The sequence below is a fragment of the Macrotis lagotis genome, chromosome 7 (genome assembly GCF_037893015.1).
Source record: "Macrotis lagotis isolate mMagLag1 chromosome 7, bilby.v1.9.chrom.fasta, whole genome shotgun sequence".
In the NCBI taxonomy this organism is placed as follows: Eukaryota; Metazoa; Chordata; class Mammalia; order Peramelemorphia; family Peramelidae; genus Macrotis; species Macrotis lagotis.
In genome coordinates, this window is record NC_133664.1 from 125672179 (window position 1) to 125698573 (window position 26395).

General features: G+C 36.0%; 1 protein-coding gene across 1 annotated transcript in view; it reads left to right on the plus strand.

The window, feature by feature from the left end:
• Positions 1–6115, plus strand: part of LOC141494148 (endoplasmic reticulum-Golgi intermediate compartment protein 3-like) — a 147075-nt gene extending 140960 nt beyond the window's left edge. The window contains 5 exon segments of the mRNA XM_074195278.1: positions 63–149; positions 4596–4631; positions 5110–5980; positions 5983–6015; positions 6018–6115. Coding sequence (XP_074051379.1) covers positions 63–149; positions 4596–4631; positions 5110–5980; positions 5983–6015; positions 6018–6115 — 1125 coding nt within the window.
• Positions 6116–26395: the final 20280 nt, after the last annotated feature.

Genomic DNA, 26395 nt, shown 5'->3' on the forward strand with positions numbered 1-26395 from the left:
GACTTGTCAACATAGAGTTCAGGATGGACCTCGGCCATAAGATAATACTGCAATTTGGATAGGAAGACCAGCAGCATCAGGAGACCTCTGATGATGGTCACCATGGCCCTGCAGCATGCCTTGACCCAGAAGTCCTCAAGGGTCTTTGGGTAAGCATCAAACTGCTTCAGCTTCCCCAGTGCTTCCATGGGGACCTGATTTTATGAGAAATCAAGACACAATACTTCAACATCAAAAGAAGAAAATGTGAAATATTGCATTGAAAAAAACAACTGATCTGGAAAACAGATTTAGGAAAGATAATGTAAAATTTATTGGGATACCTGAAAGTCATGATCAGGAAAAGAACCTTGAACTCATTTTTTAAAGAATTCCTATAGAAAAATTGCCCTGATAGCCTAGAAGCAGAGGGTAAAATAAAAATTGAGAGAATCCACCCATCTCCCCCTGTAAAGAACCAAAAAAAAAAAAAACCCCACCCCCCCCAGGAATATTATAGCCAAGTTCCAAAAATCCCAAATCAAATAGAAAATATTACAAGCAGCCAGGAGGGTATAATTCAAATATAGTGGAGCTACAGTCAGGGTCACACAGGATGTAGCAGCAACTACATTAAGGGCTTGTAGGGCTTGCTAGAAGGCAAAAGAGTTTGGACTGCAACCAAGAGTCAATGACACAGCAAAACTGAACATCCTCTTCCAGGGAAAAAGATGGACTTTCAATGAAACGGGGATTTCAAATGTTCCTATTGAAATGACCAGAGCTGAACAGAAAGTTTGATCTTCAAGTACAGGACTCAAGTGAAGCATAGAGAATGAATGAGACAGGTAAATTATGAGGGACTTAATGATGACGAACTGTATGTATTCCTGCATTGAAAAATGATACTAGAGGTGACTATGTGGTGCAGTGGATAGAGCACCAGCCCTGGAGTTCAAATCCAGCCTCAGACACATAATAATTACCTAGCTGTGTGGCCTTGGGTAAGCCACTTAATCCCACTACCTTGCAAAAACTAAAAAAAAAAAATACTGATAATACTCATATGAACCTTCTCATTTAATAGAGCATGTAGAAAGAACTTTTATAGATGGAGCACAGGAGAGAGCTGAATTTGAAGATATAATATTTTGTAAAAATGGAGTCAGTGACTGAAAGGGAAATGCACTGGGAGTAAGAGAAAGGAGAGGTGGAATAGGCTAATATATTTCATATAAAAGATTTTTTTTTTGCATTGAGCTTTTGCAATGGTATGGAAAGGAGACAGGAAAGAGGGAATGAGTGAACCTTCACTCTCATCAGAAGTGGCTCAGAGAGGAAACAGTATACACACCCAATAGAGTATAGACATCTAGAGAAAAAAAGAGAGAAGGGGGACAGGGGGAAGGGTGCAATGTGGGTGAGAGAGGAAAGGGTAGATCAGAGGAAAGAATAGCCAGATATAACACATTTTCTTTTTTACTTCTTGAGAGGTGCTGGGATTGGGTGGCCTGTCTGGGACCACAGGACCTTGTGGTTCCTGGGTCTCTGGGGTGATTGTGGATGTGAGGCTTCTTGGCCCCAGGGCTGGTGCTCTGTCTGCTGTGCCACTCAGCTACCATACACACATTTAAGAAGAGGGGCAGAGTGAAAGGAGAGAGAAAATATAATAGATGGTAGAGGGGAGGAATGGATGGAGGAATTGCAATCAGCAATAGCAGCTGTGGAAAAATATGTAACTTCTGTGATGGATTTATGATAAAGAATGTGATCCACCCAAGACAGAGATGCTGGTAGCAGAACACAGACTGAAACGCATTTATTTCCTCTTTCTTTTACTGTATTCCTCATGAAGTTTTAAATTTTTGTGGGTGGGGGCCATTATGTTTACTCAAACAAGAATATTTTAGTAATGTGTAAATAAAAAAATCTCATAAGCAATTGCATAAAGACAGAAATATTGAATTCATTCTTTTCACACCATGATGTAATAAACAATTATATGCAATAAAGAGCTATGGAGAGATAGACCTAAAACTAATTGAAAACCAAAGAACCTAATTTTTTAATTGATATTTTCTTTTTACAAATACATATTATGAAAGATTTTCAACATTCATCCATATGTATATGCACATTTTTAAGTTACAAAATTTCATTCCATCCTCCATTCCCCCCCCCCGCTTCCCTCAGCAGTGAACAGTCAGGTTAACATTATACATACATATTTATCATAAACATGTTTACATATTAGTCATTTTTTGTATGAGGAATTAAGATTAAGGGAAAGAGATACATAAGCAATATTTTTTATAAAGTGTTCATTAGATTCTGAGGGTGTTTTTTGCTTTTGTTTTGTTTTTCTTCCCTGGATGGTGATAGCATTGTCCAAAGCCAGTCCAATGTGGTTGCCCTAAATCTCCGACCTGCTGAAAGTTGCTGCTTCCATCAGGGCTGATCAGCTCATAATGTTGTTAATATGTACATTGTTCTCTTGGTTCTCCTTTTGCTCAGCATCTGATCCTGTAATTCATTCCATGCTTCACTAGAGTCCAACCATTTATAGTTTCTTATAGAACAGTAAGATTTCATATTATTCATATACTATAAATTGTTTAGCCATTCCCCAATGAATGGGAATCCCCTCTATTTCTAATTATTTGCCCCTATAAAAATGGCTGTTATGGATATTTTCGAACATGTGGAACGTTTCCCATTTTATTATGATTTCTTCTGGATATAGGCCCAGAATTTGAATTGATGGATCAAAGGGAATGAACAATTTTATTACTATTTGGGCATAGTTCCATATTGTTCTCCATAATGATTGGATCATTTCCCAACTCCACCAGCAATGCATTAATGTGCCACTCCTCCCACAATCTCTCCAACATTGATCATTTCCCTTTTTTCTCCCTTAGCCAATCTGATAGGTATGAGGTGATATCTCAGAGTTGTTCTAATTCTCTAATCAAATAATAATTTGGAATATTTTTCCATATGATTGTATATAGCTTTAATTTCTTCATTTGAAAATTGTCTTTTCAAATTCTTTGACCATTTGTCAATTGGGAATGACTTGTAACCTGATAAATTTGATGCAATTCTCTATATATTTTAGAAATGATATCTTTATCAGAATTCCTAGTTGTGAAGATGTTTCCCAGCTTTCTGCTTTCCTTCTGATTTTGATAGCAATGATTTTATTAGTGCAAAAATCTTATAAATTTAATATAGTAAAAATCATTCATTTTGTAGTTTATCATGTATTCTATTTCTGGTTTGGTCTTAAATTTGTTCCCTATCCACAGATCTGATAGGTAGAGTATTTGTTGTTCTATTAATTTATCTATGTTGTCACCCTTTATGTCTAAATCCTGTACCCATATTGACCTTATTTAGTAAATAACATAATTTTAAATATGAGTGAATCTAGAAATTGAGGGGATGCCCATCAATTGGGGAGTGATTAAACAAGCTATGGTACATGAATACTATTGAATACTGTTGTTCTATAAAAAAACCACTAACGGTTGGACTCTAGAGAAGCATAGAATGAATTACAGGATTTGGGGCTGAGCAAAGGGATCAGAACCAAGAAAACAATGTACATATTAACACTAACATTGTGAGATGAGCAACATTGATAGAAGTAGCTCCTCTCAGCAGTTCAAAAAGCTAAGACAAGAATATTGGACTGGCTATGGACTGTACTATCCCCAGCCATAGGAAGAAAAACAAAACAAATGAAAGACAAAAAACCAAACCCTTCAGAATCTGATGAAAACTTTTAAAAAAAATTATCTCTTATGTATCTCTTTCCCTTAATCCTAATTCCTCATACTGAAAATAACTAATCTCTAAATATAAACATGTTTATCAAAATATATATGTACAATGCTAACCTGACTATTCATTGCTTAGGGGAATGGGTGGAAAGAGAAGGTAGAGGTAAATTTTGTAACTTAAAAAAACAAATGTCCATGTGGATGAAAGTAAATAAATAAATAAAACAGAAAAAAAGAATGATTGAATCAAACAAAAAAAATCAGAAAGAGCTAATGATTTCATCCAAGACAATGACAATGATAACATATCAAAACTCATGGGATACACACCAGGTATTAAAATTTATATTATTTTTCTAAATGCTTACATGAATACAACAGAGAAAGAAGAAATCAATGAACTGAGCAGGCAACTAAAAAGTTAGAGAAAGAACAAATTAAAAATCCCCAAGTAAATATCAAATTAGAAATTCTGAAAATTAAAGGTAAAATTAATAAAATCAAAAGCAAGATAATTTTGAGCTTTTATATATATGTGTATATATATATATATGTATATATATATGATTTGGTTTCACATGGGAAAAACCAATAAAATAGGTAAAACTGGATAATTTGATTAAAAAAAGAAAATGAAATTACTAATATTAAAAATGACAATAGTGAATTCACCACCAATGAAGAGGAAACTTAAATAATAATTCAGATCCATTTTGCTCAACTGTATGCAATAAATTTGATAATATAAGTGAAATGGATGAATACTTACAAAAACATAAATTGTCCAATTTAAAAGAAGAGGAAATTAAGTAAACAATTCTATCTCAGAAAAAAGAAATAAAACGAGCTGTCAGTGAACTCCAAGTGAATTTCCAAGACCAGATGGAAACTTTCAAGGAGCATTTGGTTCCAATTCTTATAAACTATTTGGAAAATTAGGTGAAGATGGAACTCCGTCTAAGTCCTTCTATGACACCAATATGGTGCTGATATTTAAACCAGAAAGAATCAAAATAAAGAAAATTATAGACCAATTTCTGCATTGAATATGTATGCAAAATTTTAATGAAAATATTAGGAAAGTGAGTAAAGCAAGCTTTCCCTAGAATAATACACCATGACCAAGCAGGATTCAAACCAGGAATGCAGGGCTAGTTCAATATTTGGAAAACTGTCAGCATAATTAACTATATCAATAACAAACCTAATAGAAATAATATGATTATCTCTGTAGATGCTGAAAAAACTTTTGATAAAATACACCAATTCTTGCTAAAAACATGACAGTGTAGAAATGAATGAATTGTTCCTTAAAATGATAAGCAGAATCCAACTGAAACAGTATTATCTTATGGCCGAGGTCCATCCTGAACTCTATGTTGACAAGTCCCGGGGTGACCAACTGAAGATCAACATTGATATTTTCTTCCCACACATGCCCTGTGCCCATCTGAGTATTAATGCCATGGACATAGCTGGGGAGCAGCAGTTGGATGTGGAACACAAACTGTACAAACAGCATTTGGACAAGGATGGTCACCCTTTAACCACAGAAGCTGAGTGTCATGAGCTGGGGAAAAAAGAGGAAAAGGTGTTTGACCCCAGCTCCTTGGATCCTGAGCATTGTGAAAGCTGCTATGGTGCTGAGTCTGAGGATAGCAAGTGCTGTAATATATGTAAAGATGTACAGGAAGCACACCAAAGAAGGGGTTGGGTCTTCAAGAACCCAGACACCATTGAGCAGTGTCGATGTGAAGGCTTCAGCCAAAAGATGCAAGAACAGAAGAATGTAGGCTGCCAGGTGTATGCCTTCCTAGAAGTCAACAAGTTGGCCAGGAACTTTCACTTTGCCCCTGGGAAGAGTTTCCAAGAGTTGCATGTGTATGTTCATGACATGCAGAGCTTTGGCTTAGACAATATCAACATGACTCACTACATATGTCTGTCTTTTGGGGAAGATTATCCAGGAATTGTGAACCCACTAGATGATAACAATATCACTGCTCCCCAAGCCTCCATGATGTTCCAGTACTTTGTGAAGGTAGTGCCCATAGTCTATATACAAGTGAATGGGGAGGTGTTGAGGACAAATCAATTCTCTGTGACAAGACAAGAGAAAGTTGCCAATGGGCTGATTGGGGACCAGGAGTTTCCTGGAGTCTTTGTGCTGTATGAACTCTCACCCATGATGGTCAAACTGACAGAGAAGCAAAGGCTTTCACCCACTTCCTCACTGGTGTTTACGCCATCATGGAGGTATGTTCACAGTTCCTGGATTCATTGACTCCCTGATATATCACTCTGCTCGAGACAACCAGAAGAAAATCAAATTAGGGAAGACAACATAGTTACAGGAGCTGCATGCCCCCAACTCTGTCTTACTTGGGGACATCTGTCTCCCAGTTTCTGACTTCCTTTTTGTGAAGAATCCCTTTGTGAATGCTGTCCTCAAACAATAAGACCTGCTCTGCCATTTTGACCCCACCCCATTCCCCCCAAGAGTTGGTAAAATGTGAAATGTGTGTTGTGATGGTATTGAGGTCTAAGTGTGTCTCCTGCTCTCTTCTCACCCCCATAATCCTTTACCTCAGCTCTCATTCTGCTCCTGTGTCTCAAAAAAAAAAAACCTCTGAGTCTTTTTTCTTATATTTTCATCTAACCCTGCTCTTCCCTGTACTGGAATTATGTTCCAGGGTCATAGAAATGTGAACCCCTTACAAGAAATTCTGGTTTCTTAAATTTCACCTCTCCCTAGCTCCACACAGTTCCTTCCAGAGGCTGAAGGAGGAACTGAGCTTGGAAAAGTAGCTGAGATCAGCTACCAGTATGGGCCATTAATGAGAAGTGGGATCCTTTTACCCTTGTTCACAGTATGGATTAGGTGAATTAAAGGGGATAGATACTCCTTTCTCCAGGAAATGCCTACTTTAATTCTTTTATTGGGATGTTCATGGGAGAGGAATTACAAGGAAAAAGGGAGTAGCCATAGGCAGTAAAAAGCTCCAGACTTCTGACTTGGAGTTCAAATCTCTTTCACCTCTTGTATTTTTGCCTCAGAGAAACTGAGGAGATGGGTGGGGAAAGGGAAAATTTGAAAATTTGGGCAAGAGGAAGGATTGGAACTTCTGCCCGTCTCTAATGCCAGGTGCAGATTTGTCACTTCAACTTAGCCCTTCACTGACTTCTCTAGAATCTCCATTCACCTGCATATAGTCCACTTCCCAGCAAAGCTGAGAAATAAAACTTTCCCAGAGAAAAGTATGAAAGAGACAAAAATAAGAATGTTGCAGAGGTTGCTGCTGTATATACACCTGACATGATGCTGTCTTCCCAGCATGGAGTGAATGAAGAACAAAGGGAATTGATGAACATAAACAAGATGGGACATCTTTGTAGACCTTCCTGAGTCTACTATAGTCTTCTTTTTTTTTTTTAGGTTTTTGCAAGGCAAATGGAGTTAAGTAGCTTGCCCAAGGCCACACAGTTAGGTAATTATTAAGTATCTGAGACCAGATTTGAACCCAGGTACTCCTGACTCCAGGGCCAGTGCTTTATCCACCTAGCTGCCCCCTACTACAGTCTTCTTAAAGTTAAGGACTTAATTTCAATTTGTTTGTTTGAAAATGAATTTCCCAAATATCAGGCACCAAATTGTATTTCAAAACAAAATAGAAATAATATCTTTAAGTTTAAAAAAGTCATCAGCTTCCTTTATCTCCATTCTACATTTGAAGGATTTGTTTTCTTCAGAGAGCTTCCTAATCTCATTTTCTATCTGATGAATTCTGCTTGTTAAAGCTTTTTTCTCTCCTCAATAACTTTTTGAATTGTTTTATCCATTTGACCTAAGTTGATTTTTAACATGTTATTTTCTTCAGCATTTTTTGGATTTCCTTGACTAAGCTGCTGACTTTGTTTTCATGTTTTTCCTCCATCTCTCATTTTTTTCCCCAATTTTTTCTATCTCCCTTATTTGATTTTCAAAATCCTTTTCAAGCTCTGTCATAGTCTGAGTCCAACTTCTATATTTCTTGGAGTATTTAGATACAGAAGCTGGGACTTTCTCATGTTCAGAATGAGTATTTTGATCCTCCATGGGATCATAGACACAATAATTGTCAATGGTCCATTTCCTTTTTTTTCTCATTTTGTTTATTCATTTTTCTCCTTTTGTTTACTCATTTCCCCAGCCTGTGCCTGGTTTTGGGGTGCTTCCTGATCTTTTGAGTTTTATTGGGACACTCCCACAAGGACCTCAGCATGTAAGGTTCTGACTGCTCTCCAGGTCTGTGAATGACCACAAGGAAACCCCTCTGCCATGGGACTGGGGGCGGGGGGGGGGGGGGGGCTGCTCTATGGGGAGGGGCCTAGACTGCGATCAGGATCTGAATGTGGTTAGAGCCCCAGAGTACTGTTCCAGGGACAGAGGATAGACCTCAGAAGTCTCCCTCCACTTAGTGAGCAGATGCCTGGAGGAACCTGCTGGGCAACTCCACAGGCCTGCTTCCATTTCCTGAATCAGGGATGCCTTGACTGTGCTTAGAGCCTGGGCTTCGCAGAGTGCTGCGGCTGTGATGATGACCTGGGCTTTGTGCTCATTCTGGCAGAGGCCTCTGTGATGATCTTCCAAGTTGTGTTTAGTGCTCCCAGGAAACTGCTTCTCCTGCTAGGAACCAGTGTTCTCAGGTGCTCTGGGGCTATTCCTGGGAGGCTGAAGTTCCTTGGCTCTGGTGGGGCCACACTCTAACCCCATGAAACAATTTTTGACTATTTTCCAGGTTACTTTGGGCTGGAGAATTGTCTCACTGGATCTTTTTGTGTGTTCTGTCTCTCAAAAATTTAGAGTCATAATTTTAAGGTTTTTGAAATATTCTGGAGAGAGCACCTAAGAGAGACTCTTCTCCTGCCACCATCTTGGCTCTGCTCTTCCCATTCATATGTTTTTTTTTTCTTTTAAAGAAAGATTTTTATTTATTTTAAATTTTACAGTTTTCCCCTAAACTTGCTTCCCTCCCTCCCTCCACCCTCCACAGAAGGAAGTCTGTTAGTCTTTACATAGTTTCCATGGTATAAATTGATCTAAGTTAAATATGGTGAGAGAGAAAACATATCCTTAAGGAAGAAATGTAAAGTATAAGAGATATCCAAATTACATAATAAAATAACATTCTTTTTTTTTAATTAAAGGTAATAGTCTTGGGTCTTTGTTCAAACTTTGCAATTCTTTCTTGGATAGAGATGGTATTCTCCATCACAGATAACCCAAAATTGTGCCTGATTGTTGCACTGATGGAATGAGCAAATCCATTAAGGTTGACTATGACTCCCATGTTGCTGTTAGGGTGTACAGTGTTCTTCTGGTTCTGATCATCTCACTCAGCATTAGTTCATTCAAGTCCTTCTAGGCTTCTCTGAATTCCCATCACTCCTGGTTTCTAATAGAACAATAGTGTCCCATCACATACATATACCACAGTTTGCTAGTTAAGCCATTCCCCAACTGGAGGACATTCATTTAATTTCCAATTCTATGCCATCAAAAACAGTACTATTACGAATATTTTTGTACAAGAGATGTTTTTACCCTTTTTTCATAATCTTGTCAGGGTACAGACCCAGTAGTGGTATTGCTGAATCAAAGGGTATGCATATTTTTGTTGCCCTTAAGGCACAATTACAAATTGCTCTCCAGAAAAGTTGGATGAGTTCACAGCTCCACCAACATGTATTTTTAATCCCAGATATCCCACATCCCTTTCAACATTGATCATGGTCCTTTCTAGTCACATTGGCCAATCTGCAGGTATGAAATCTTGCCTCAGAGATGCTTTAATTTGAATTTCTCTAATAATTAGTAATTTAGAGCAATTTTTCATATGGCTATGGATTATTTTGATTTCCATATCTGTAAATTGACTCTGCATATCCTTTGACCATTTGTCAATTGGGGAATGGCTTCTTTTTTTAAAAAATTTGACTCAGTTCTTTGTTTATTTTAGAAATGAGTCCTTTGTTAGAAATACAACTTGTAAAAATTGTTTCCCAATGTTGGTTGGAATTGTTTCCCAATATACTACATTTAATTTGATCTTGGTTATAGTGGTTTTCTCTGTGCAAACTCTCCTTAATTTAATGTAATCAAAATTTTCTAGTTTGTTTTTAATGATGTCTTCTATCTCTTCCTTGATAACAAACTGTTTCCTTTTCCATACATCACAGGCAAATTATTCCTTATCTCCTAGTTTGCTTGTAATATTGCTTTTTATTTTTTAAATTTTTATTAATGATATTATTTGAGTTTTACAGTTTTCCCCCCAATCTTGCTTCCCTCCCCCCACCCCCACCCCACAGATAGCACTCCCTCAGTCTTTACTTTGTTTCCATGTTGTACCTTGATCCAAATTGGGTGTGATGAGAGAGAAATCATATCCTTAAACAGAACAGAATTCTCAGAGATAACCAGATCAGAACAAATGGCATCTGGGTTTTTTTCCGAATTAAAGGGAATAGTCCTTGCACTTTGTTCAAACTCCACAGCTCCTTATTTGGATACAGATGGTACTCTCCTTTGCAGACAGCCAAAAATTGTTCCCAATTGTTTCACTGATGGAATGAGCAAGTCCTTCAAGGTTGAACATCATCACTCCTATGTTGCTGTTAGGGTGTACAGTGTTTTTCTGGTTCTGCTCATCTCACTCAGCATCAGTTCATGCAAATCCCTCCAGGTATTCCTGAAATCCCATCCCTCCTGATTTCTAATAGAACAATAGTGTTCCATGACATACATATACCACAGTTTGCTAAGCCATTCCCCAATTGAAGGACATTTACTTGACCTCTAATTCTTTGCCACCATAAACAGGGCTGCTATAAATATTTTTGTACAAGTAATGTTTTTACCCTTTTTCCTCATCTCTTCAGGGTATAGACCCAGTAGTGGTATTGCTGGGTCAAAGGGCATGCTCATTTTTATTGCTCTTTGGGTGTAGTTCCAAATTTCTCTCCAGAAAGGTTGGATGAGTTCACAGCTCCACCAACAATGCATTAGTGTCCCAGATTTCCCACATCCCTTCCAACAAAGATCATTATCCTTCCTGGTCATACTGGCCAATCTGAGAGGTGTGAGGTGGTACCTCAGCGAAGCTTTAATTTGCATTTCTCTAATAATTAATGATTTAGAGCATTTTTTCATATGGTTATGGATTGCTTTGATCTCCTCATCTGTAAATTGGCTTTGCATATCCTTTGACCATTTGTCAATTGGGGAATGGCTTTTTGTTTTAAAAATATGACTCAGTTCTCTGTATATTTTAGAAATGAGTCCGTTGTCAGAATCATTAGTTGTAAAGATTGTTTCCCAATTTACTACATTTCTTTTGATCTTGATTACATTGGTATTATCTGTGCAAAAGCTTTTAAATTTAATGTAATTGAAATCATCTAATTGGTTTTTAGTGATGTTCTCCAACTATTCCTTAGTCATAAACTGTTCCAGTTTCCATAGATCTGACAGGTAGACTATTCCTTGATCTTCTAATTTGCTTATAGTATTGTTCTTTGTGTCTATGTCCTGTAACCATTTGGATCTTATCTTGGTAAAGGGTGTGAGGTGTTGGTCTAATCTAAGTTTCTTCCATACTAACTTCCAATTATCCCAGCAGTTTTTATTAAAGAGGGAGTTTTATCCCAATGGCTGGATTCTTTGGGTTTATCAAACAGCAGATTACTATAATCATCTCCTGCTTTTACACCTAGTGTATTCCACTGGTCCACCACTCTATTTCTTAGCCAATACCAAACAGTTTTGATGACTGATGCTTTATAATATAATTTTAGATTGGGTAGTGCTACGCCAACTTCATTTGCATTTCTTTTCATTAAGCTCCTGGCAATTCTTGACTTTTTATTTCTCCATATGAATTTACTTACAATTTTTTCTAGCTCATTAAAGTAATTTTTTGTAATTTTGATTGGTAGGGCACAAAACAGTTAGTTTAGTTTTGGTAGAATTGTCATTTTTATTATATTAGCTCTACCTATCCATGAGCAGTTGATATTTGCCCAGTTATTTAAATCTGATTTAATTTGTGTGAGAAGTGTTTTATAATTGTTTTCAAAAAGATTCTGAGTCTGTCTTGGAAAAAAGACTCCCAAGTATTTTATACTGTCTGAGGTTACTTTGAATGGAATTTCTCTCTCTAGCTCTTCCTGCTGTTTCTTGCTAGTCATATATAGGAAAGTTGAGGATTTATTGGGGTTGATTTTATAACCTGCAACTTTGCTAAAATTGCTAATTGTTTCCAGTAGTTTTTTAGATGATTTCTTGGGATTCTCTAGGTAGACCATCATGTCATCTGCGAATAGTGAGAGTTTTGTCTCTTCCTTCCCAATTCTAATTCCTTTAATTTCTTTTTTCTTCTCTAATTGCTGATGCTAACATTTCTAATAAATATTGAATAGTAGTGGTGATAATGGGCACCCTTGTTTAACCCCTGATCTTATTGGGAATGCCTCTAGCCTCTCCCCATTGGGTATAATGCTTGTTGATGGTTTCAGATAGATACTGCTAATTATTTTAAGGAACAGTCCATTTATTCCTACACTCTCTAGTGTTTTTAATAGGAATGGATGCTGTATTTTGTCAAAAGCTTTTTCAGCATCTATTGATATGATCATATGGTTTCTGATAGGTTTGATATTGATATAATTGAGTATACTAACAGTTTTCCTAATATTGAACCAACCCTGCATTCCTGGAATAAATCCTACTTGATCATAATGTATTATCCTAGTGATGACTTGTTGTAGTCATTTTGCTAAGATTTTATTTAGGATTTTTGCATCTATATTCATCAGGGAAATAGGTCTATAATTTTCTTTCTCTGTTTTAACTCTTCCTGGTTTAGGTAACAGTACCATATTGGTTTCATAGAAAGAGTTAGGCAGAGTTCCATCTTTCCCTATTTTTCCAAAGAGTTTATATAGGATTGTTCCTTAAAATGTTTGGTAGAATTCACTTGTGAATCCATCAGGCCCTGGAGATTTTTTTTTTTAGGGAGTTCAATAATGGCTTGTTGAATTTTTTTTTCTGAGATAGGGTTGTTCGGGTATTTAATCTCTTCTTTATTTAACCTGGGTAACTTATATTTTTGTAAATATTCATCCATTTCACTTAGATTATCAAATTTATTGGCATAAAGTTGGGCAAAATAATTTCGAATTGTTACTTTAATTTCCTCCTCATTGGTGGTGAGTTCACCTTTTTCATTTATAATACTAGCAATTCGGTTTTCTTCTTTCTTTTTTTTAATCAAATTGACCAGAGGCTTATCAATTTTATTGGTTTTTTCATAATACCAACTTTTGGTTTTATTTATTAATTCAAAAGTTTTTCTGCTTTCAATTTTATTAATTTCTCCTTTAATTTTTAAAATTTCTAATTTGGTATTTGATTGGGGATATTTGATTTGTTCTTTCTCTAAATTTTTTAGTTGCATGTTTAGTTCATTGATTTCCTCTTTCTCCAATTTATTCATATAAGCATTTAGAGCTATAATATATCCCCTGAGAGTTGCTTTGAATGAATTCCATAGGTTTTGGTATGTTGTTTCATTATTATCATTAACTAGGATAAAATGGTTAATTCTTTCTATAATTTGTTTTTTGGTCCACTCATTTTTTAAGATGAGGTTATTCAGTTTCCAATTTGCTCTGGGTCTATATCTCCTTTTCCCTGTATTGCATATAACTTTTATTGCATTGTGATCTGAGAAAGATGTATTCACTATTTCTGCCTTTCTGCAGTTGATCATTAGGTTTTTATGTCCTAGTACATGGTCAATTTTTGTATAAGTTCCATGTACTGTAGCAAAAAAGGTATATTCCTGTCTATCCCCATTCAGTTTCCTCCATAAGTCTACCATATCTAATTTTTCTAACAATTTATTTACCTCCCTAATTTCTTTCTTGTTTGTTTTATGATTTGATTTATCTAGATCTGATAGCGGGAGGTTGAGGTCTCCTACTAGTAGAGTTTTGCTGTCTATGTCTTCCTGTAATTCTTTCAGCTTCTCCTCTAAGAATTTGGGTGCTGTCCCACTGGGTGCATATATATTCAATATTGAAATGACTTTATTGTCTATGGAACCTCTTAGGAAGATAAAGTTTCCTTCCTTATCTCTTTTAACGCTATCTATTTTTGCTGCTGCTTTGTCTGAGATAAGGATTGCTACCCCTGCTTTTTTTACTTCAGCTGAAGCAAAATATATTTTGCTCCAACCTTTTACCTTTACTCTATATGTATCTCTCTGCTTCAAATGAGTTTCTTGTAAGCAGCATATTGTAGGATTCTGGTTTTTAATCCACTCTGCTATTTGTTTACTTTTTAAGGGAGAGTTCATCCCATTCACATTCAAGGTTATGATTCCTAATTCTTTATTGCCCTCTGTGCTATCTTCCCCCTGTTTGTATTTCCCCCTCCCCCCTTTTATCCATATTCCCCAGTATTTTGTTTTTGAATACCACCCCCTTCAGTGTGTTTGCCCTCCTATATCACACCCTCCCCTTTCTTTCCCCTTTCCCTGTTCCCTTCCCTTCCTTTTGTTATTTCCCCTTATTTCCTCCACTCCCCTTCCCTTTCTCTGTCCCCCCTCCCCTTTTCCCCTTTTACTTCTTGAAAGGTTAGATGTTTTATAAGTTAACTGAGTATGTGTAGGTTGACTTTAAGCCAAGTCTGATGAGAAGAAGATTCAGGTATTTCTCCTCTACTCCCTTCTTCCCCTCTATTACCATAGGTTTTTTGTACCTCTTAGTGTAATGAGATTTGTCCCATTCAATCCCCTCCCTCCTCCCATCTCTTTCCTGTCCCCCTTTTTAGGGAGGTAGTGTATTTTTTTAGATCATTCTAAGTCATTGAAAATTCTGAGTGTCTGATCCTTCTAGTTCAGTATATTCTGTTGAATAGAGTCAAAATTCCTGAGAGTTATTAGAGTCTTTCTTCCCAGTGGAGTTAAAGCCAGTTACATCCCATTAGATATCAGTCTCATGGATAGGTCATGGATGTCCATCATTTCTGGCTAGGTATATTCTCTCTGTTAGAATTACATTTATCAGGATTTATGAGAGTCTCTACCCCCCTCATGCTGGGATATAGCCAGTTTCAACTTGCTGGATTGCATTTTTTTTCCTTTTACTGCCCCCCCCCTTTATTTTTACCTTTTCATGTGTCTCTTGAACCTCCTGTTTGATATCCCAATTTTTTTGATTTTGTTTAACTGACTCTTGCTGTCTCATGGAGTCATTAGTTTCTGTAGACTCCATTATTTTTGGGGGGGAGGAGTTTTCTTCATTAACCTTTTCCAATTGGTCAATTCTACTTTTGAAAGAGCTTTCCATTTGACCAATTGAGGTTTTGAGAGAATTAATTTCTTTTTGCATTTGCTCATTTGAGGATCTGAGAGAATTATTCTCATTTTGTAATTGTCCAATTGATGATCTGAGAGATTTATTCTCCTTTTGTGTTTGTCCAATTCTACTTTCTAAGGTTTTGTTTTCTTGTTGCAAGGTATTAATTGTCTCCCCCCAAATTTTCCATTTGATTTTTAAACTCCTTCCTTATTTCTTCAAGGAATTCTTTCTGTGCTGGAGACCAAATTGGATTCTCCTCAGATGTTCCAGGTCTCTCTTGGTTGGGGTCTTTCCCTTCCAGGAATTTTTCTATGGATGCACCTTTCCGCTGACCCTTCTTCATTATGCTAAGACCTTGAGTTGGGTGGGGCTGGTTCACCTGGGCTTGGGATCTCTAAAAGCTTTAATAAGTGCAGTTTCTCTGGCTGGCCAGTAGGAGGTGCTGGTTGCCCTCTCTGTGGTGTCTGTGACCTTGGTTGTGAGGCCTTCTCCCTTTGCTTGAGGGAGGGAATTGGAGCTGTTGAATTCTTTTGCCTTCACTCAATGGTGGGCTTTACCCTGGCCTGAGGTGATTCCTCAGCTGGGCTGGTTCTTTTGCTCACACACCTGGGCCTGAGGCAGGAGTAATTTTCATTTCTTTGGGAGGAGGCCTCAGTGCAATGGAGGCATGGGCTCAGAGTTTCTCAGACCTGAGGAGTCCAGGGATGGTGTCCGCAGCTCTCCTGCACCAAACATCTCCCCGCAGCCCCTTCCCTAAGCTCCAGGGGGAAAGCACCAACACCAGTGCCTCTGCTTCCCTGCGGTCCCAAGACCCCTTTGTCCAGCCCCACCACTGATCCAACAGGTCTGGCTCTTGGGCTCTCAGACTCCCGGTTCCGATTCAGCTGTTGATCTCGCTGATCTTTCGTGGGAGCTCAGACTCACCTACAGGTACTCAGCCAAGGCTACTGCGAGAAACAAATCCTGAGGTAGATTTTCCTCTTCTGGCTTTTTCTTTCTGGGTTTCCTGGTTCGGATTTCTTTTAAGAGGTTTCTTTTCAGTTCGGATTTGTTTCATGAGAGAGATGGGAAAGAGATCTGTGCCTGTCTTCTCTCCGCCATCTTGGCCAGAAGTCCAATATTGCTTTTTTTTATGTCTAAATCCTGTATCCATTTTGATCTTATCTTGGTATAGGGTGTGAGGCCTTGGTCTAATCTAAGTTTCTGCCATAGTAACTTCTGATTTTTCCTAGCAGTTTTAACAAAGAGAGATTTCCCAGAAACTAGAATCTTTGGATTTATCAAACTGCAAATTATTATAATCATTTCCTGCAATGCACCTATTCTATTCCACTGGTCCACCACTCTGTTTCTTAGCCATTACCAGACAGTTTTGATGACTGATGCTTTATAATATACTTAAAGATCGGGTAGGGCTAAATCACCTTCTTTTGCACTTTTTTTCATTAAATCCCTGAAGATTCTCAACTTTTTATTTCTCCATGTGAATTTACTCACAATTTTTTCTAATTCATTAAAGTAATATTTTTGGAATTTTGATTGGTAGGGCACTAAACAAGTAGTTAAATTTTGGTGTAATTGCCATTTTTATTATATTAGCTCAGGCTATGAATGAGCAGTTGATACTTGCCCAGTTATTTAAATCTGATTTTATTTGTGTGAGAAGTGTTTTGTCATTGTTTTCAAAAAGTTTCTGAGTCTTTCTTGGCATGTAGACTCCCAGGTATTTTATATTGTCTGAAGTTATTTTGAATGGGATTTCTCTTTTTAGTTCTTTCTGTTACATCTTGCTAATCCTAGAAATGTTGAAGATTTATGAGGGTTTATTTTATATCCTGTGACTTTGCTAAAGTTGCTAATTATTTCTAGTAGTTCTTATAGATGACTTTTGGAATTCTCTAAGTAAACCATCATGTCATCTGCAAAGAATGACAGTTTCTTTTCTTTCCCAATTCTAATTCCTTAATATTTATTTTTTTGTCTCTTATTGTTAAAGATCACATTTCTAATATGGCATTGAATAGGAGAGGGGATAATGGACATCCTTTTTTTTTTACCCCTGATCTTATTGGGAATGCCTCTAGCCTGTCCCCATTGCATATAATATTTGTTGATGGTTTAAGAAAGCTACTGCTTATTATTCTAAGGAACAATCCATTTATTCCTATGCTCTCTAGTATTTTTAATAGAAATGGGTGTTATATTTTATCCAAAAGCTTTTTCAGCATCTATTGATATTATCATATGATTTCTGATAGGTTTGTTATAGATATAATTAATTATCCTAACAGTTTTCCCAATATTGAACCAAATCAGCATTCCTAGGATAAATTCTACTTGGACAAAATTTATTATCCTAGTGATGACTTCTTGTAATCATTTTGCTAAGATTTTATTTAAGATTTTTGCATCTATATTCATTAGGGAGATAGATCTATAATTTTCTTTCTCTCTTTTAAATGTTCTTGTTTTAGGTATCAACACCATATTGGCATCATAGAAAGAGTTAGGCAAAGTTCCATCTTCACCTATTTTTCCAAAGAGTTTATACAGAATTGGAACAAATTGTTCCTTAAATGTTTGGTAGAATTCAATTGTGAATCTATCAGGCCCTGGGGATTTTTTCCTTAGGGAGTTCAATAATGGCTTGTTGAATTTCTTTTTTCTGAGATAGGGTTATTTAGGTATTTAATTTTATCTTTATCTAACCTTGCCAACATATGTTTTTTTGTAAATATTCAAGCATTTCACTTAGATTATCAAATTTATTGATGTAAATTTGGGCAAAGTAATTCTGAATTATTACTTTAATTTCCTCATCATTGGTGGTGAGTTCACCTTTTGTTCTTATGATACTAGCAATTTGGTTTTCTTCTTTCTTTTTTTAATCAAATTGACCAGAGTTTTGCCAATTTTATTGTTTTTTTCAAAAAAACAATTCTTGATTTTATTTTTTAGTTCAATAGTTTTCTTGTTTTTTGATTTTATAATTTCTCCTTTAATTTTTAGAATTTCTAATTTGATATTTAATTGGGGGGGTTAATTTGTTCTTTCTCTAATTTTTTTAAGTTACATATTTAGTTCATTGATTTCCTCTTTCTCTAATTTATTCATGTAAGCATTTAAAGATATAATGTATCCCCTGATAGTCACCTTGAGTATATCTGATAGGTTTTGGTATGTTGTTTCATTATTGTCATTTTCTAGGATGAAATAATTAACTCTTTCTGTAATTTTTTGTTTGATCCACTCATTCATTAAAATGAGGTTATTAAGTTTCCAATTAATTTGGGGTCTATATATGACTGGACCAATACTGCATGTGATTTTTTTGCATTATGATCTGAGAAAGTTGTATTCACTGTTTCTGCCATTCTGTGATTGATTACTGGGTTTTTATGCCCTAATAAATGGTCACTTTTTATGTAAGTGCCATGTACTGCAGAAAAACATAGTATATTCCTTTCTTGTCCCATTCAATTTCCTCCTCTATCATGTCTAGGTTTTCTAACAATCTATTTACCTCCTTAAACTTCCTTCTTGTTTATTTTATGGTTAGATTTCTCTAAATCTGAGTGCATGAGGTTGAGGTCTCCCACTAGCAGAGTTTTGCTGTCTATATCTTCCTGTAGCCCTTTCAAGTTCTCCTCCATGCATTTGGATGCTATGCCATTGGGTGCACACATGTTTAGTATTGAAATTACTTTATTCTCTGAGGTATCTTTTAGGAGGATATAGGTTCTTTTCTTATCTCTTTTAATGATATCTATCTTTGCAGCTGCTTTGTCTGAGATGAGGATTGCTACTCCTGCTCTTTTCACTTCTTTACTCTATATGTATCTCTCTGCTTCAAATGAGTTTCTTGTAAGCAACATATTGTAGGATTTTGGCTTTTAATCCACTATGCTAAACACTTACATTTTATGGGAGAGTTCATCCAATTTCCATTCAGTGATATAATTACTAACTCTTTATTGCACTCCATGTTATCTTCCCTCTGTTTGTATTTTCTCCTTTTTTTTCACTTTAGCCATATTCTCCAGTATTTTGTTTCTGAATACCACCACCTTCAGTATGTTTGCCTTCCTATATCCAACCCCCTTCCCCTTTTTATCTCCTTTCCCTTTTCCCCTTCTTCCTTCCCTTCTTTCTGTTGGTTCCCCCTTTTCCTCCCCCTCCCCTTTCCCCCTTGTAATATTTGAAAGGTAAGATAAATTTCTTAACTTAAACTGTAAGCCAAATCTGATGAGAGTAAGATTCAAGCAGTTCTCACCTCCTCCCTTCTTCCCCTCTATTGCAATAGGTCCTTTGTACCTCTTAATGTAATAAGACCCCATTCAATCTCTTCCATCCTCCCATATCTTTACTGTACCCCTTTTTAAGTAGGTATTGTTTGTAAATCATTCTGTCTTAGTCACAGAAAAGTTGTGAATGTCCATCACTTCTGGCTAAGTATATTCACTCTAATGGAATTACAGTTATTTAGAGTTATTAGAGTCTTTCTTCCAGGTAGCAATATAGCCAGTTTCATTTTGTTGAATAACAGTTTCATGAATAAGTCATGAGTGTCCATCACTTCTGGCTAAATATATTTTCTCTAATAGAGTTACAATTCTCGAGAGTTATTAAAGTATTTTTCCCAGGTAAGGATAATCAGTTCCATCTTACTGAATAGCAGCTTTTTTTTCTTTTTACCCCCTCCCTTTTTCCCTTTTCATGTGTCTCTTGAGTCTCCTGTTTGATGTCCACATTTTCCATTAAGCTCTGGAATTTTGATCAAGAAAACCTGGAAATGTCCTATTTCATTAAATGTCCAGGTTTTGCCCTGGAACAGAAGGCTCAGTTTTTCCTGGATAATGAATTCTTGGCTGTATTAGAATCTCCCTTGCCTTTCAGAATATTGTATTACAGGGCCTTCAATCCCTTAATGTTGATGCAGTCAGGTCTTGTGTAATCCTTACTGTGGCTCCTTGGTATCTAAATTATTTCTTTCTGGCCGCTTGCAGGATTTTCTCTTTTATCTGATAGATCTAGACAGTCCTAATATTCCTTGGTGTTTTCATTTTGGGATTCCTTTCTGGAGGGGACTGCATTCTTTCAATAACTATTTTACCCTCTGGGTCCATGATATCAAGGCTCTTTTCCATCACTTCCAAATTACTTCATGATCTATGATACCTTTTTGGATGACATAGTTTCCTCCCTTATCTCTTTTAATGAGATCTGTTTTTGCAACTGCTTTGAAATAAGGGTTGCAGATAAAGAATAATATATTCTGCTCCAATTTTTACATTTACTCTATATAGATCTCTCTGTTTCAAATGTTTCTTGTAAGCAGTATATTGTGGAATTCTGGTTTTTAATGCACTCTGTTATCTACTTCCATTTTATGGAAGAGTTCATCCCATTTATACTCAAAGTTATAATTAAAAACTCTTTATTGCCATGCTATCTCCCCTCCATTTGTATTTTTCCCCTTTTTACATCTTATCCCTCCTCCCCAGTATTTTGCTTCTGAATGCTATTTCCTTCAATGTTTTACTCCCTTATATCTAACCTCCACCCTTTTCTTTGCCCTTTACCTTTTCCCCTTCTCCCTTCCTTCCCTTCTGTCCAGCTTTCCTGAGTTAGTATCCTTATCTCCAAGGTAATATTTAGAGTCTTCTGTTGGGGGAAGGGCTGGTTTGCAGACCTTTGGTGTTAAGATCCCTAGAGGGTTTTATTCACCAGGTCTAGGAACTCCATAGGGTTACTCAGTGGACCCTCTGGTAAGGAACCAGAAGCTTTCTCTGGAGTGATTGTGTTGGAGGTGTCAGTGGCCTACTAGGCCGTCCTCACACAATCTGGGCTAGGCCCTCAGGTTAGAATAGTTACCGGCTCTCTCTTGGCAAGAAGTGCTGGGGAAGATCTGCTGCCCACAGCCAGTCCTTGGAGCAAAATACAAACTTCTAGTTATTGTGTTTATGTTGGAGAAAGTCTGGTCCTTCCACAGGAACAACAAAGTGGGGGATCATTTGGAAACATAGGTGCTCATGGCCTGGGTCTACAAGACAAACCAAACTAGTCAGATGAGTGCCCTGGGCAGCTCTGCTGGTGCTCTCCATGTCTGTCCATCATGTATTCAGCAAAAGTTTCTGGCACCATAGTTCTCAGCTGCTCTGGGCACACCCATGCTCCCCCATGACAAACCTTACTGGAAGATGTTCCCTTCTGTTCTTCTGTGAATTCTGTAGTCTCAAAGTCCTTGAAGAGGTTTGATTCATATTAGTTCTAAGGGAAAGCCAGGAGAGTTTAAAATAGTGCCTGACTTCTCTCCACCATCATAGTTATAAGTCCCTTGCTCAGTCATTCTTTAAATAATATTACTGTGGTTGTTTACAGTGTTTTCTTGGATCTTATTTCACTCTTCATTATTTATTTCAAATCTCTCCATGTTTTGTTGTTTGTCTATGATCACTGGGCTCATCATCTCTTAGAACATAGTAGCATTTCATCTCAATCATATGCCACAACTTGTTCAGTTATTCCTTAATTGTTGGATATACATGAAATTTTCAGTTCTTAACTATCACAAAGAGAATTGTTATAAACATTTTAGAACATATGAGTTCCTTTCCTTTTTCCCCAACTGTCTTTGGAAATAGACCAAATAGCAACAGTGCCAGGTGAAAGAGTTTAGAAGTTGATAGCTCTGAGCATAATTCCAGATTGCTCTCTAAAATGGTCAAATCATTTCACAATTATCCCATCAATGAATCAGTGTCCCAGTTTTTTCTCATACTCCCCATGATTTATCACTTCCATCTTCTATCATTTTAGTCAATCTGGAAGGTGTAAAATGGTATTTCAGGGTTGTTTTAATCTGTATTTCTCTAATCAATATTGATTTATAGCATGTTTAATATGATTATATATGTTTTGAAATCTCCATTGGATTCTTTGTTAATTTATCAATTGGAGAATGACATTATAAATTTGACTAAGTTCTTTATAAATTTTAGACACAAAACCTTGATATGATAAACTTTTAATTTCTCCCTAATTTTCTTCTTTCCTTCTAATTTTGGATGTATTTGTTTGACTGATGTATTTGTTTGACTGTAAAGTTTTTATTTAGTGAAATTGAAATTATACTTTTTACAATTTTTATCTTGTTTTTATTCATATTTCGTTCACTTATCTATAAGTCTGATGAGTAATATGTTCTATATTCTTCTAATCTTGTAAAACTCTCTTTATATCTGGACAATAAATACATTTTAAGATCATCTTGGCAAATGGTGTGAGATATTGATCCTTGCCCAGTTTCTGCCATACTACTTTCTAGTTTTCCCAACAATTTTTACCAAATAATGAATTCTAATCCCATCTTAAGTCTTTTTACTTGTAAAATAAAAGGTTATTTTATTTATTTGCTACTGTAAATTGTACATCTACTCTATTCCATTAACCTTCCTTTCTTCTTAGCCAATTCAATAGTTTTGATAATTAATTATAATATGGGTATGTATATGTATGTATGTATGTATCTATCATTTATCTAGAGTTATAATACAATTTAAAATCTGGTACTACTGAGTCTCTCTGTACTTTTTTTTCATTATTTCCTTTGATATGCTTGACTTTTTGTTTTTCCAACTGAATGTTATTATTTTTTCCTAATCCAGTAATTTAATTAGAATCCAACTGAATAAATAGTTTAGTTTGGGTAAAATTGTCATTTTTATTTTATTGACACTGCCTATCCATGAAAAATTAATGTCTGTCTAATTTTTAAAATCTATATTTAAAAGGAGAAACCTCATCCCTTCCCCTACCTTCTCCCTTCCCCTTTTTCAATTATCACATGCTCTGTCAAGGTACATGCATGACCTCAGTAACATTCAGGAGCTGGTCACTCCTTGGCCCTGCCCCTTGACTTTTCCTGGCACTAATAATGTGCTAGAGTCCTTTAAAGTCTGCCCCCTCTCTGCCAGGTTGTTTATCTTGGCCCAATTACAACCTTGTGATTGCTCCTATCTTCTCTTCTTCTTCTCCCTTCCATCACCATGTTAGTTATAAAAGTTATCACTGCTGTTGCCAGGTTGTTGTTGATAACAAATATGTAGCTGTCCCCCCTATTCTTTCTTAAAATTTTCTCTTCTCCTTAAACTTTTTCCTTGTCTTTTATTTATCTTGCTGTCTCCTTAAACTCTGTAAATTTATTTATAAGTCTTTGCAGGAAACTGTGAATTAAAATTTCTGGCCTTTGTGATTTCTTCACAAACACACACACACATACCACACACACACACACACACACACACACACACACACACAGTCTTTTCTAGCCTCCAACCTCCTAGGTACAGGATTTCAGTTTGATGAGCTGCAAAAAACATTTTAAACTGCTGTTGGATAATAAGGTCAAATACAATGCACCAGTATGTTTGCAAAGGTCAGTGCATTGTTCTTCTTTTCTATAATATAAAATCACAATAAGGTAAATAAGAGTCAAAACATATAGTAAAAATTCAGGATATAGAATGAAAAGTAACTGTATTAGCTATACCACTTATGTATGTGAAATGTATTTTAGTTTTGTTAAACTTTATAATTTTAATTTATTAAAGAAATTTTCCCTCCTACCTCCTTACACATTGAGAAACAAAAACCAGCAAAAATCTAAACAACCAAACCTTTGTTAAAGTCAAGAAAGCTAAATTTCTTCATTGCCCATCCAACACCCATCTCCCACCCCCTCTCCCAACAAAAATACAATCTGCACTTTGGGCTTCAATTGCCTTATCTGTGAAATGGAATTGAGAAAGAATTTTTCCATCAATTCTCCCAGCTTTCAAGCAGTGATTGTGCTTTATAGGAACTAGATTTCCCTCTCTACTCAGTTGCCCTTTTGTTTGTTTCTTTATTCCCCCTCTCCTTGTACCTCAGGTCAATGTTTTGTTTTGTTTTTTCTCCAAAACAATGTGCTATCTTCTCTCTAGGTGGGTAGTCTTGTGCATCCTGAAGGTTTCTATTATGCAATGCTTGGCTAGAGGAGGCTCACTCTATTTTTCTCCATTGTTCTTTTTATTTGGCTCCATAGTCCTAAATATGGGTAATTAACTTGTAGGACATATGAAGGCGTTTTAGATTATGCAACCACACACATAAAAGAGAAATGTGCACTTTTGTAGCATTATACAATTTTCTAACCCTTCAATTTCATCCTTTATAACCTAAATAGCAGTAACTAAATAGCATAGAACTTCAAACAGTAAGAATCTTAATTAGACCCACTGGACAGTTAATTCATAGTTAAATGTTTTCTGGTATTTTTTATTACAGCTTTTCTGTGTAGGAAAGTTTTTAAAATATAGATTTGTATTCATCAAAAAATGAATATTGCCAGCTTCAAAATTCTTGAGGGGTTCCTGTTTGTCAGGGTGGTAAAAGCAGCTGCAGTATACCAGCTAGCATCACAGTATATATTATGATTGAAGAATTCACATGGGACTACATCTTCCTAAGACTGACAAAGGAGGGGGTCTTGGAAATGGGTTCAGATCACAGCATCCCTGTGCCTTACTGCCTTCTGGTGGCACTAAGAGAAAAAGTTTCTATGACTAAGATAAAAAGTATCTTAACTATGAAATATATAGTTCTCTTCAGAAAAGTCTGTGTGAACCTAGGAACCTTGATCCCAGTTTATTTTTAATTCCAATTTTTCTCTAGTATAATGTATTATACAACTGAATTAGGCCTTAATCATTTTGACATTAATCATTTTGATTTCAGGTTTGGTAATGTGGAGAAGTTATATTTCATAGAACTATAGAGCTAAGAACTATTCACTTTCCTTATATTACAGATGAAAGCAAAGTAAGATAAGTGTCTTGTCTATAGTCTCACTCATATTAAATGCTAGAGGTAGGATTTGAATACAGGTTCTCTTAGTCTACAATCAATGGTCTTCCAATTTCAATATGCTGAGTTCTCAAGAAGGCCTAGAACAACCACTTTGAACTTTATCCAAAACCAATAACTCTATTTTTTCAGTCAAGTTATAGCAAAAGTCAATCTGATCTTAAGTCAGCCTTCTATGCATGCTATCTCTTAGACTTTCACTTGGAAGTGATTCAATAGAAAGAAAATAAAATAGAAAACTCCCAGGGAAAGGACTTTGTTAACAGAATTGAGAGATAATATAGACATAGACATAGACATAGACATAGACATAGACATAGACATAGACATAGACATAGATATAGATATGTAAATAGATATATAAAGCTATAGATGTACATAAACATATGTATATACTTATATATGTATGTTTATGCATATATACATTACAATACACAAAATATTACATACTTTTTGCTTCAGACTTAATCACTCCTCTGAATTTCAGTCACATATCTCTAATTTTACCTTGTCATACACATGTTACATCAAGTTGTAAAACTGAAAAATACATAAAAATGGGAACTCATTACCTCTTTCCCTAAACTTGTCCTTCCTACAAAATTCTAGACATCCCACTTTTAAATCTTATTCATTTTCTCTCCTTTCAATCACATACCAATTCCTATCAATTTTATGTTTATTATTTGTCCCATATTTATTCAAAATCTAGTTCAGACTCTCATCCTACCTCATCTGGAGTTCTTATCACCTAATAAATATTTCTTCTTAATAAACCTTTCATATAGTTGTCAGAATTAACTTTCTAAATCGTAATTCTAGCCCTGTCACTCTTCTACTCAAAAAATTTCAGTGACATTGCCTCCAGGGCCTAAATCCAAGTTCCTAACCTGGCACTCAATCTGGCTCAAGGTTTGCTTCACCTTATTCCCCCTTAAAAAAAAAAAACTATAGTCTGACCAAACAAATTATGCTACGAACTATTCCACAAAATCAGCACTGCATTTCTCATTGCCCTTCTCTCTCTCTTTCTCTCTCTCTCTCTCTCTCTCTCTCTCTCTCTCTCTCTCTCTCTCTCTCCTTCCTTGCTTCATCAAAATTTTACTAATCCTATCATTGACAGTGCCAAAGAGATCTCTCACCTTAAATTATATACACATTTGACCTTTGAATAATGTAAGAAAGGGATTTGACTTTCATACCTTACCTCTCTACAACATATTCTGAAGAAATGTTCATTTTTTGAGACAAATCACTTAGTGATTCATTGATATAGAATGGGAAGTTTTATCTATTAGGTATGAATATAGTTATGC